The sequence below is a fragment of the Gracilinanus agilis genome, chromosome 2 (assembly GCF_016433145.1).
Source record: "Gracilinanus agilis isolate LMUSP501 chromosome 2, AgileGrace, whole genome shotgun sequence".
In the NCBI taxonomy this organism is placed as follows: Eukaryota; Metazoa; Chordata; class Mammalia; order Didelphimorphia; family Didelphidae; genus Gracilinanus; species Gracilinanus agilis.
In genome coordinates, this window is record NC_058131.1 from 332,884,945 (window position 1) to 332,896,626 (window position 11,682).

Genomic DNA, 11,682 nt, shown 5'->3' on the forward strand with positions numbered 1-11,682 from the left:
TCTCTCTCTCTCTCTCTCTCTCTCTCTCTCTCTCTCTCTCTCTCTCTCTCTCTCTCTCTCTTCCTTTCTTTCCATCTTAGAATCAGTTCCAAGGCAGAAAAGTGGAAAAGGCTAGGAAATTGGGGTTAAGTGACTTATCCAAGGTCACCCAGTTAGGGAGTTTCTAAGGCTGGATTTGAACTCAGGACCTCCTATCCCTAGGTCTGGCTCAAAATCCACTGAGCCACCTAACTGCCCCTTGTCTTTCTTTTTTTTCCTTTCTTCCTTCCTTCCTTCCTTCCTTCCTTCCTTCCTTCCTTCCTTCCTTCCTTCCTTCCTTCCTTCCTTTCCTTCTTTCTTTCTTTCCTTCATTTTCCTCCCTCCCTCTCTTCCTTTTCCTTACAATACTGTGTATTGATTCCAAAGCAGAAGACTGGCAAAGGCTAGGCAATTGGGATTAGTGATTTGCCCAGGGTTACACAGCTAAGGAATGTCTGAATCTAGATTTGAACCCAGGGCCTCTTGGCTCTCTGTCTACTGAGCCACCCAGCTACCCCTCTATATTCCTTTCAAACTATACTACTTATTCTTTACCACTTGAACACAGCCTGCATTTTACTTATCCCATGCCTTTGCTCATGAATTTGTTCAGAAATTCTTTTTTTTATTTTTATTTTTTAAACCCTTAACTTCTGTGTATTGGCTCCTAGGTTGAAGAGTGGTAAGGGTGGGCAAAGGGGGTTAAGTGACTTGCCCAGGGTCACACAGTATTTGGAAATTCTCTACACCCAGGTGGTCTTCTCTTAATTTTTTTTCCACCAGTTGCATTCTTACTCTCTCTTTAAAGCCCAATTTAATGCCATCTCTTCCAGGAAGTCTTTTCCAACATCTGTATCCCTACACCTGAGGTACTCATGTTCTTTCCTTTTGGATGTCCTGCTGATACCTCTCTCATGCACTTACCACATAAGTGTGCATTATGGCAGCCAGAAATTTCAGTGCCATCTCTCAGGAGACTGGGGCTATACCTCTTCAAAACTTTGGGCCTCCTCCAGGGTCTAGTATCATCCACTGGATATAGTAGGCACTTAAATATTTGTTCAATGTATACATGGATGAAGCTATAAATGTCAATGCCCTAGTCTAGGGTTTCCTGAATTTCTTGGGCTAAATGACATTTTGGAGCCTAATTTATTGAGAATGATAAATGTTGGTAGTCCAGGTATCTGACTGCCCCTGGGGCAAAGGTTGCTGAGAAAATTAGGGAACATTGGAGGAGTGGAGGGTACTCCTTAGAAGAAGTTGGTGGTTAGAAGTGGTGCTGTTTGTCTGACACAGAACACTGGAATCTACAATGAGTTTCAGAAATGGAGGGTGAAGAAGGCCCTGGAAGATATGTGAAATGGACCTGGGGACTGGGAGCCAATGTCATGAGGGAAAGGATGGGGCTGAGGTTCAAGGTGGTTGGAGATTTTGCTGAAGTATCTCACAGGATACCTCTTGCTCAATGGGCCAAACAAGGGAAGCCTGACACCAGAAATGCTGCTCTGTGGTTGTTGCTGCTAACTTTTCATGCCCAAGTGGGTCCTGAAAGTATCTTAGAACTGTGTATAATTCTTCCATGGGGAGATGATTCTTGTAACACCAAAGAACTTTGACATTATTTGGGCAGTTAAAAGTAGTGTTTATAGACAGCTGGCAAGAGTGTGAGTTAAATATGATGGAATTATATAAAAATAAAATTAATTTAAAGCAAAAAAAGTATTTTAGAGATACTAAAAGTATCTTAGTAATTTGCAAAAGTATTTTAGAGATGCCTATCCACAGGGCACATGCCATAACAAGGGATCAATAGAAAGTTGCTTTTGCAAATGTTGATCTGCAGATTGACTTGCATCCATCAGAGAGATCCTCAGACCAAATCCTCAGATGGAGACAACATGATAAGTGGGTCTGGCAATGAGAAAATGAACACAGGGCATTTTGTGGGAGCCATGTGTCATGGTATACACTGGGGTTGTGGGGGAGGGTTAGCAATATATTTACATTTGCTATATCCTTTGCTCCTTAGCTATAGCTTTTTATTTTTTTCAGGGATCCCATGATTCAAACAACCATTCAGGTCATCAAAAACCCAGCTGTAACAAAGGCTATTTAAAAAAAACCCACCATTCTCATGGGACTGGGAACAGGTACTTTGTTATCATACTCAGGGATCTGTCTCAGACAGGAAACAAAAAGTCAGGGTAAATGGGCACTTGTTTAAAGGGAAAAGTGAAGACAGTCTCCTAAGGGACCCGGTTTCTGCCATAGATGACCTCGTGAACTGAGAACATAATGAACATTCTCCCTCTCCAGCACCTTCAGAAATGACATCATAATGTTATTTTTCAATTGAATGCTTGGTAAACGCCTACTGAGTTCAAGGCACTTTTTTCCATGTGTGTTTTAAAATATTCATATAATTTTTGTTTCAAGATGGTTTTTAAAAGGAGGAAAGGGACATGGGCCTTTTAACTGAGGCAGACTTGAAAAGAGGCATATACTTCCAGAAGTTTCTAATTTCCACCCCCCTCTGGTGCCTCACACAAAGATCACCCTCTTCCAAGCCCCAAGGGCCAGTGGCATGAGCTGGTGTGGCCAGAGCAATCAGCCCTTAGTGGCTAATGAGAGAAAGAGTCTCTGAACTTAGCAAGGCTAAGACGTCTTGTCATCACCACAACTGAACTCAAAACCTTTCCAGGCAGGGAGATCTGCCAGCGTTCCAGTTCCATGGGCACAACCTTCAAGCATCCACTGTGACCTCGATGCATACGGGCAGAGGAACAGAAGATGACTAAGGGAACTTCATGTTGAAATTCCTGACTAACAGTGAGCAATATCTGTTGGCAGGGGCTGGGGGAGATGGCCTCTCTTTCTCTGGCATACTTGAGGTTCCCCTGACAGAGCATTCCATCTCCAGCCACCACCCCTAGGCTCTCCATCACCACAAATCCTTAGCATCTTTTAAGGCACAGCTTAGGTGCTGCCTCCTACCCAAGGTCTCTCCTGGGTGTCCCTACCAATGACAGCTCTTCCCATCCTGAAATTACTTTTAACTTACTTTGGAGCCATGTCCATGTTGGATTCCCCCAGTGGATATAAGCCTTTTCTGTTTTGTATTTGTTTTAGTATTCCTGGTAATTAGTTGGTGCCTTAAATATGGCAGACACTTAATAATGCCTGTTGAGTCGAGTTCCTCAAGATAGAGTGGAAAGTTACTTTTTTCCAATTAGCATGGCATAGTGGATAGAGTGCTGGACTTGGAGGCAGGAAAACCTGGGTTCAGATTTTGCCTCTGACACTTTAGCTGTGTGGCCTGTGTCACTTAACTTCTGAGCCTCAGTTTCCTCATCTGTAAAAATGGGGGTAATAATGCTTGTAATACCCATATCACAGGGATGCTGTGAGGCACAAAGGAAATGATATATGAAAAGCTCTTTGCAAAGTTTTATGTGAATATCAGGTATTATTATTACTTCCTAAAAGCCTGGACATCTTTTTACATGCTGAGAGAAATAAAGAGGAGAGTGATAGTCAAAGTCTAGGCTTTTCTCTTTACCCATGGCAGCTTCCCCCACCCCCTTCTTCTAGTAATTGAGAAAGGAAGAGACCAGGAGATAGACAGGGGACATGATACAAACCTCTAACATTATAAATGCACATCATCCGGGAAGAGAAAGCATGGAAGGAGCCTTGGACATGAGCTGAATGTCAGCCTAGCACTGACTCAAGCTGCTTCCTCACTCTGAGCCTCAGTCATCTCACCTGCAAATGGGGATAATAGCCCTTGACCTACCTAGCTCATGGGTCTGTTCGAAATCTGGGATGCCATCTTTTGGGGGTGGGGATTTATAGTTTTGGTGAGGACTTGGGGTGGTGCAATGGAAAAATCACTGGGCTGGGAGTCACAAAGCCTGAGGTCAATCCCTAGCTGTGTCCCTTACTAGTTGTGTGCCCTTGGGTGAGTTATTTCCCTTCTTCTGAACCTCATTTTCCTCATTTGTAAAATGAGGGTATAGAATTAGATGATCTCTAAGCTCCTTTAGTTCCTTTAATAAACTATAAAGTACCATTTCCATTTTTGAGACCTTTACACCTTCTATCTTAGAACTGATACTAAGTGGCGATTCTAAGGCAGAAGAGAGGTAAGGGCTAGGCAATGGGGGTTAAGTGATTTGCCCAGAGTCACAACACAGCTAGCAAGTGTCTGAGGTCAGATTTGAACCCAGGACCTCCTATCCACTGAGCCACCTAGCTGCCCCTAAAGTGCCATTTCCAAATGAACTGCTGCTGCTCCTGCTCCTGCTGGAAGAATCACGGAAATACAGATTTAGACCCAAGAGGGACTTCCTAAGACGTGTAGCTAAGTGGTACCTGGAGTCAGGAAGACTTGAGTTCAAATCTGGCTGCAGACACTTGTTAGCTGTGTGACTCTAAGCTAGTCATTTATACTCTGTTTGCCTCAGTTTCTTCAGTTGTAAAATGGGAATAATAATAGCCCCTAGGTCTCAGGCTTGTAGTGAGGAAAAATGAGATCATAACTATAAAGTACATTTCCAAATGAGCTGCTGGTGCCAATGGGAAGAAATGCAGGAGTACAGATTTAGATCTGAAAGGAACCTCTAAAGTCATTTTGTCAGATAGACCTGAGTTCACATCCAGCCACAGACACATTAGCTGGGTGATCCTAGTCATTTAACCTCTGTTTGCTTCAGTTTCTTCAATTACAAAATGGGGACCAATAACAATAGCTACCTGCCAGGATTGCTGTGAGGATAAAATGAGATAATATTTGTAACGTTCCTGGCACAACATGGGTGCTATAGAAATATGAGCTATTATTAGTATAATTATGATCATCTAGTCCAAGTGTCTCATTTTTATAGATGAGGAAAATGAAGTTCAAAGGGTAAGTGACTTGTCCAATGTCATATGGGTGGTAAGGAGCAGAATAGGGTTTCAAACCCAGGTCTTGTGACCGAAGAGGTTATAATCTTTCCAGTGCACCATGAGGGGGACCCAGAAATAAGTCACCAAATCCCCAGATGGAGCTATGAAGCTTCAGAGAAGAACTTGAAACAATTAGAAAGCTCCGTTGGGTCAAAGATGGCTCTGGGGACTGACCACATGACTGAGTTTTAAAGAAATAAGGGGTAAAAGCAGCAGGCACTCAGGAGGACTGAGGAGGTAGCATAGACAAGGGCAGTTAGTGGAAACCTCCCAGGTTTCCCACTGAAGTGGAGGAGCCCAGGGAGGAAACACCAGCACTTATCCCGGCCATCTTGATGCCTGCCCAAGCCTACTCCTGACTCTGGTTCCATTCCAAGGCCCCTACTCAGAGAGAAATATTGATTTGAAGAAATGATAAAGGGATGGGGGAATGGGCTGTGGTGAGGGAACAGAAGAGGCTGTCAGAGATGTCATACAAGGGAAGGAGAAAAAGACCATATGACTGAAATGGCAGGGGTGGGAAGGGGTGGGTCTGCAGTGGGACCAGGGCTAAGGTGCCCACAGGATCATGGGGAAGGGAATGTGGCTTTACTCACTTCCTAGACTGGGTGACTTGGCTCACTTGGCCTGCTTCCTAGGATTGGAGAGATGAGGAAAAAAGGGAGCTACATTCAAATCCAGCTACAGCTACAAAATGGAAAGCACTTAGTGCTTTCTCGGCTTTCTGATTTTGCTCATATCAATCCCCATGTTCAGAATCATCCCCCCTTTCCCCTTCTCCCTAAGGAAGGCCTTCCGGATCCCTGTAGTTAAAGTCTAAAACACCCTCCTCTCAAGCCCCAGCCCACCCCAACTCTTTTGAAGACCTCCAGAATTCTCTACTTCCCAAGACAACTGTTCTGGATGGCTTGAATGCTTAGAATGCTTTCTCATATCGAGCAAAAAAAAAAAAAGCTTCCTTTTTATTTTTTTAAACCCTTACCTTCTGTCCTAGAATCAATACTATGTATCAGTTCCAAGGCAGAAAGAGCAGTAAGGGCTAGGCAATGGGAGTCAAGTGACTTGCCTAGGGTCACACATCTAGGAAGTGTCTGAGGCCCCATTTGAATCCAGAACTTTCCATCTCCAGGCCTGGCTCTCTATCCACCGGGTCACCAAGCTGCCTTGTTTTAATCATCTTTTAAAAATTTCTCCTCTAATCTGGTCCTCTATATAGTAAGTACTTACCTTCTTGAATTAATGAATGAATGGAAAAAAGGGGTTGAAAACCAAGAGGGTGCCCACCTACTTCTGTTGGCCCAAAGGATGACTCCTGTTGCCACTTTGTGCTTCTGCTGCCCAGAAGAGAGTGGGCCACAGGCCAGGCCCGTCCCACCCTGGGGCGCCACCTCACAGCACCCGCTCACCTGTCTTGGAGACGATCCTGCGTGTCTTTTAGCCGAGCCCTCAGGTGCCGGATGCAGACTTCCTTTTGCTGCAGGGGCGTCAGGTACTGCTCTGGAGTGGGGGGCTTGATGCCATGATTATCGCTGCACAAGGTGTACTTCATCGAGCGCCTGGAAGACGGGGTGGCTGGTCAGGGGCTGCCCCTCCATTTTGTCAACCCTAACTCCAGAGCTGAGGGATGCCCTGGAGGCTGTGCCAATACGCCAGGTCATCTCCCCCTACCCCGTCACCACCTTCGAGGACGGAAGTGACCACCGACGCGCCGTGAGACCTTGGGAAAATGACTTCTCCTCTCCGAACTTCATTTTCATCTTCTATAAATGGGGGCAACCATCCTTGTGCTAACAGGCAAGCCCTCCGCTTGGGGAGGCGGTGCCTAGCAGGGACCTAGGGGTGTGCGGTGGCAGACTCCCCCCACATCATGGTCACCTCCTTCCCTTCACCACGATTCTCTACCCACAACCCTCTCGTGACACAGGAAAGTGCAGAGACTCACCTGCACACATACCTATTCACACGCACACAGATGCATGAACAAATGTGCATCTACCCATTCACATGCACAAAGAGAGGTACAGCTAGTTCACATACCTACCATTCACACGTGTGTGCGTATGTACACTTACACATCCATGTGAACACACATGGGTACACAGACATACACCCTAGCTGGTTCTGGCCACCGGACCCGAACACCTCAGTGCCAATCAAGGCAGCAGGGGGAGGCCAGGTGTGTGGATTACGTTCATGGCCAACAATCCATGGGTAGCTCGCTCTCTTGTCTGGCCTCGTCTTGTCTTGTCCAACCCCACCAGTTGGAAGGGGAAGGGGCCTCTTTGTATGATGCCCTCTGGGTCACGCAGTACCCACTTCTGATTCTATCCCTGGCCCAGGATCTCACGTTATCTGGTTCCAGTTTTTTTAGGCTCTGCTTTTCTTGAGAGCCCAAATCCCTTTGCCGTGTGACTACAATGATTTAATTTGGGCTTCAACAGCTCTATAGAGAGGGAATCATTATTCCCATTTTAGAGAAAGCGAAATGAAGGCTCAGTGAGAGGAAAGGACTTGCCCAGGGTCACACAGCAGAAGAGTGGTAGAGGAGTGATGAGAAAGCTAGGCCCCCCACAGCCAGGGTGCCAAGTCCAGGATGGGGAAGGGACAGGGAGGTAGGGGCAGTTACCTTGGTGTGGGGCTGCTGTCACTGCCCTTATAGGAGCCAGAGTTGCTGCTGCTGCTGAGTGAGGAGGTACCATAGGTATCCCGCATGCTCACGGGGGGTGAGGTACGCCTGGAGGCAGGAAGAAGAGGTGGAGGCCCAAGCTGGGTGTCAGAGGATGGTGAACATTGAGAGAACACGGCCAGCCCATTTCGTCCATACAGCCCCCGGCTGTGGGGCGATCATGGGGGATATACAGACAGGGGCGACAGAACAGACAGTGGAAATCGAAGTCAAGTTGGAAGACAAAGTGGAGGCCAGGCCTCATAGTTCCCCCAAGGCCTCCTTACATAGAACCAGCCCTTCCTTATTCCCATCACCTAAATAGAAAAGAATGAGTATATCAGAGCTAGAAGGGACTTCGGGGATTGCCTCATCCAACCTTTTCATTTTTCCAATGGCTCAGAGAACAGACACATCCCAGGCCACAAAGCCAGTACAATGGCTGAACAAGAAAAACGTGTCTCCAGATTACTGAGTGGTGTTCTCTTCAAAGCCATTCAGAAGAATGGCCCCCACCATCCAGTGCCCCCTCTGAGCTGAGGGAAGAGTTCTTGGCAAGGCCGAGAGCCCAGCAAGAGATGGCTATGACTTGGAGAGCAGAAAAAGAGGAAGAAGAAAATGGAAGTGTGTGTGTGTGTGTGTGTGTGTGTGTGTGTGTGTGTGTGTGTGTGTGTGTGTGTTAGGAGAACCTACTTATAATAAGTCAAAGACAGAGGACCTTCTCTCCAATAACAACACATCCCTTATAGGTATATGCTGCTTTATACATTTCTTTTCTTTCTTTCTTTCAAAAACATATCTCACCTTCTGGCTTTTTCTTTTTAACCCTTATCTTCTGTCTTAGAATAAGTATTGATTCTTAGGCAGAAGAGCAGTGAGGACTTAGGCAATTGGGGTTAAGTGACCTGCCCAGGGACACACGGCCAGGTAGTGCCTGAGGTCAGATTTGAACCCAGATCCTCTTGACTCCAGGCCTGGCGCTCTAACCACTATAATACCTAGCTGCTATTTGCTTTACACATTTCAAAGCATTTTAATTTCCCATATTTCATGTAGCTGTATGACCCTGGTCAAGGTACTTCTCCTTTGGGAAAGGGGCCTCTATTTCCCCAACTGTAGGATAGGACAAATAATCACACTCATGCTTATCAACCCAAAAGAATTGTGAGAAGCAATTGAAATAATGTCTGCAAAGCACTCTGTCAACCCTTTAGTGTCATCTAAACACCAGCTATTCCTATTATTATCATCCCTGTCTAATCCAGCTCTCCCATTTCCCAGATGGAGAACCAGAGAGAGAAGGTAGCAGACAAGGTGGTCTGGTGAATCCAATGCAGAACTGGGACTCAAACCCAGATCTCCTGACTCTCAGGCCTGCTCGCTCTCAGTCCAGCACCATGGACATCTCCCTCCTCCCCATCTACATTTCATGATCTCAGAAGGACAGGCACCATCCCCATTTTACAGAGGGGGAAACTGAAGTTCAGAGGGGTGTTGACTCTTGCCCCTGACTGCAGAGCAAGTTTGTCCAGAGGAGCCAAGGTGGACTTGTAGATGACTACCAGGCCAACATTCACTTTATCTTGAGGGGGTGAGAAAAAGAGAGGGGCAGACACAGGAGAGAAAGAGGGAATGAGACAGAGAGAAGAAAGGGAGACAGCTAGAAAAAGGTGGAGGCAGAGGAGGAAAAGAGGAAGAGAGAGACCCGGAGGAAGAAATAGGCAGAGAGAGAAGGTGAAGGAGGGGGGCAGAGACAGAGGGAAGGGGGGAAGAAAGGGAAAGTTGAGATGAAGGGAAACAGAGGAAGAAGAAAAGAAACCCAGAGATAGAAATAATCATGGGGAAAACAAGTAAAGGGGAATAGGGAGGAAGAGAGACCAAAAGGAGGAGGCAGAAGGCAGACAAAGCGGAGAGGCGGAGGAGACAGAGAAAGGACCGAGTTCTAGACCCGGCAAAAGGCAGACACAGAAAAACTGATAGAGGCAGCCTGGGATCAGCTGAAATGAGACCCTCACATTTTAGAGCTGAAGGGGCCTTGAATATTACCTAAGGCAATCCCTTAATTTGACAGGTCTGGGCACTGAGGCAAAATAAATTCCCCAAAGTCACATAACCATGGTTCCCATGTCAGCCTGGGGGGCAGGAGGAGGGAGGAAACCAGTGGCCAGTCCATACAAGCCCCCCACCCCCACCCCCAGCCCCATCCCAGCCCCACCTCCAGCCCCTCAATCTGGAAGCAGGAAAGTAGGACACGGGCTGGAAGAGGTAACGTACCTGCGAGATCCTGTGGAGGGCCTTCGGCTCCCAGGCAGGGACATGGCCATGAGGCTGCGGGTCCTGGTGAGGGGCGGGATGGGTGCCGCGGCTGAGGAGAAAGGGCGGGTTGTGACGGCCGAGGGCAGGGCCGGCCCTGGCCAGGTCATCCTCTCGCTGGGGCCACCGCCCGGCATGGCTGCCTCACCTCCTCTCACCCCTTCGGGCCTTGGACAGGGCCCCTGGCTTACCCTAGGGCTGAGCGCGCCCTGGGCGGAGGAGGCCCCTGCTGCCTCGGCCTGGGAAATGTATTTAAAGACAATCCTCCTTTGGGACTGTTCCCTTTCCCCCGGCCTAATCATTCTAGAACAGCAGAGCGGGAAGGAGCCTTAGTGGCTATGGAATCCAGCTCTCCCCATTTTATAGATGAGGAAATGGAGGCTTAGGTTTAGTGACGAGATACCATGAAGGACTGGAGCCCGGGACTTCTGACTCCTAAGATAACCTTTTCAGGTGAAAAGCGATCTTAGAGATCATCTCGTCCAACTCCTTCCCCCACACAAATGCACACACACGCGCAGGGAGAGGGGACTCGAGGGAACCTCTCACACACACATAGAGTGAGTACAGACGGGCGGGCAGAACCAGGACCTCCTGACTCTCAGACCAGAACCCTTTCCGGGCCTCCCCCTCAGGCTACCTCCCTCGGTCTGCTCACACCAGGTGATCCCCTTTCCCTGAGCCCTGACCGCCGCTGGGGCAGCCCCTGGGGCACCCGCCGGGCTTCTGCTTCCCTGCGGAGGGAGTCCCCGAAGCAGGGGCCGGCATCAAGCCGGGGCTCGCTGCCCCCGCGGCCAAGGGGCCAATCTCACCAACCGTCACATCAGCCATATCCACTGAGAGCCCGGCGGCACGGGGCACTGTGCTTTCCGTCTAAAGGGGGAGACAAGACAGACGACACTACTAACACGCATGTAGAGAGACATCACGGAGGCCAGCTCGGCTCGGACAGGCACACGGCGGGGCAGCGACGTGCACGCAGGGATGGACGGGGCACACGGCGCCGAGGACCCGGGGGACTGCGCTGGGCATGCACAGAAGAACACACACGCACACGCACATGCCCATACGCGGGACCACCTATAAGCCATGCCAGCGGGACCAGGCCAGGGGCGCGCCAGGCAAGGGGGCGGAGACAGGCTAGGAAAGAGCGATTCATGGAGGTGGAGAGCCCCAGGACCGTGGACTCTTCCCAGGAAGGGGGACGCACATGTGGAAGGAGAGAGCACAGACTCCCAGCCCTGCTAACCCAGGCCTCGCAGGCAGCAAAGGCAGGACCAGAACTCGGATCCCAGCCTCCTTCTCGGGGCCTCCTCTTGCTCAGCCCTGCCCTTCCTCCGCGGTGACAGGTCTCTTCCCCTCCTGTTTCTCATAGGCTTCTTGTCTCTTCTCTGAGCAGAGACCTTCAACGGAAAGCTAGGTCCACCCCAGCCTTAAAGGCTGAGAAGGCCCGCTAGAGGAAAGGGTCCTTCCGAAGCCTGAGAATGCCTGTCTGCTTAGGGAATAAAGGGAATTGGGGCGGAGAGCAGCTGGGTGGCTCAGTGGTTGGAGAATCAGGTCCAGAGACAGGAAGTCCTGGGTTCAAAGCTGACCTCAGACCCTTCCTGACTGTGCAACCCCGGGCAAATCACTTAATCCCCATTGCCTAGCCCTTACCCCTCTTATGCCTTAGAACTAACACACAGTATTGATTCTAAGATGGACGTTAAGGGCTAGTTTAAAAAAGGTGGTGG

General features: G+C 48.7%; 1 protein-coding gene across 1 annotated transcript in view; it reads right to left on the reverse strand.

Annotated features, from left to right (window-relative positions):
- Window positions 1-10,780, reverse strand: part of SNPH (syntaphilin) — a 13,984-nt gene extending 3,204 nt beyond the window's left edge. The window contains exons 1-4 of the mRNA XM_044661524.1: window positions 10,766-10,780; window positions 9,911-10,188; window positions 7,598-7,804; window positions 6,378-6,527 (exon numbers count right to left, since the gene is read on the reverse strand). Of these exons, the coding sequence (XP_044517459.1) occupies window positions 6,378-6,527; window positions 7,598-7,804; window positions 9,911-10,188; window positions 10,766-10,780 (650 nt within the window). The remainder of the gene's footprint in view (window positions 1-6,377; window positions 6,528-7,597; window positions 7,805-9,910; window positions 10,189-10,765) is intronic.
- Between the last annotated feature and the right edge of the window lie 902 nt (window positions 10,781-11,682).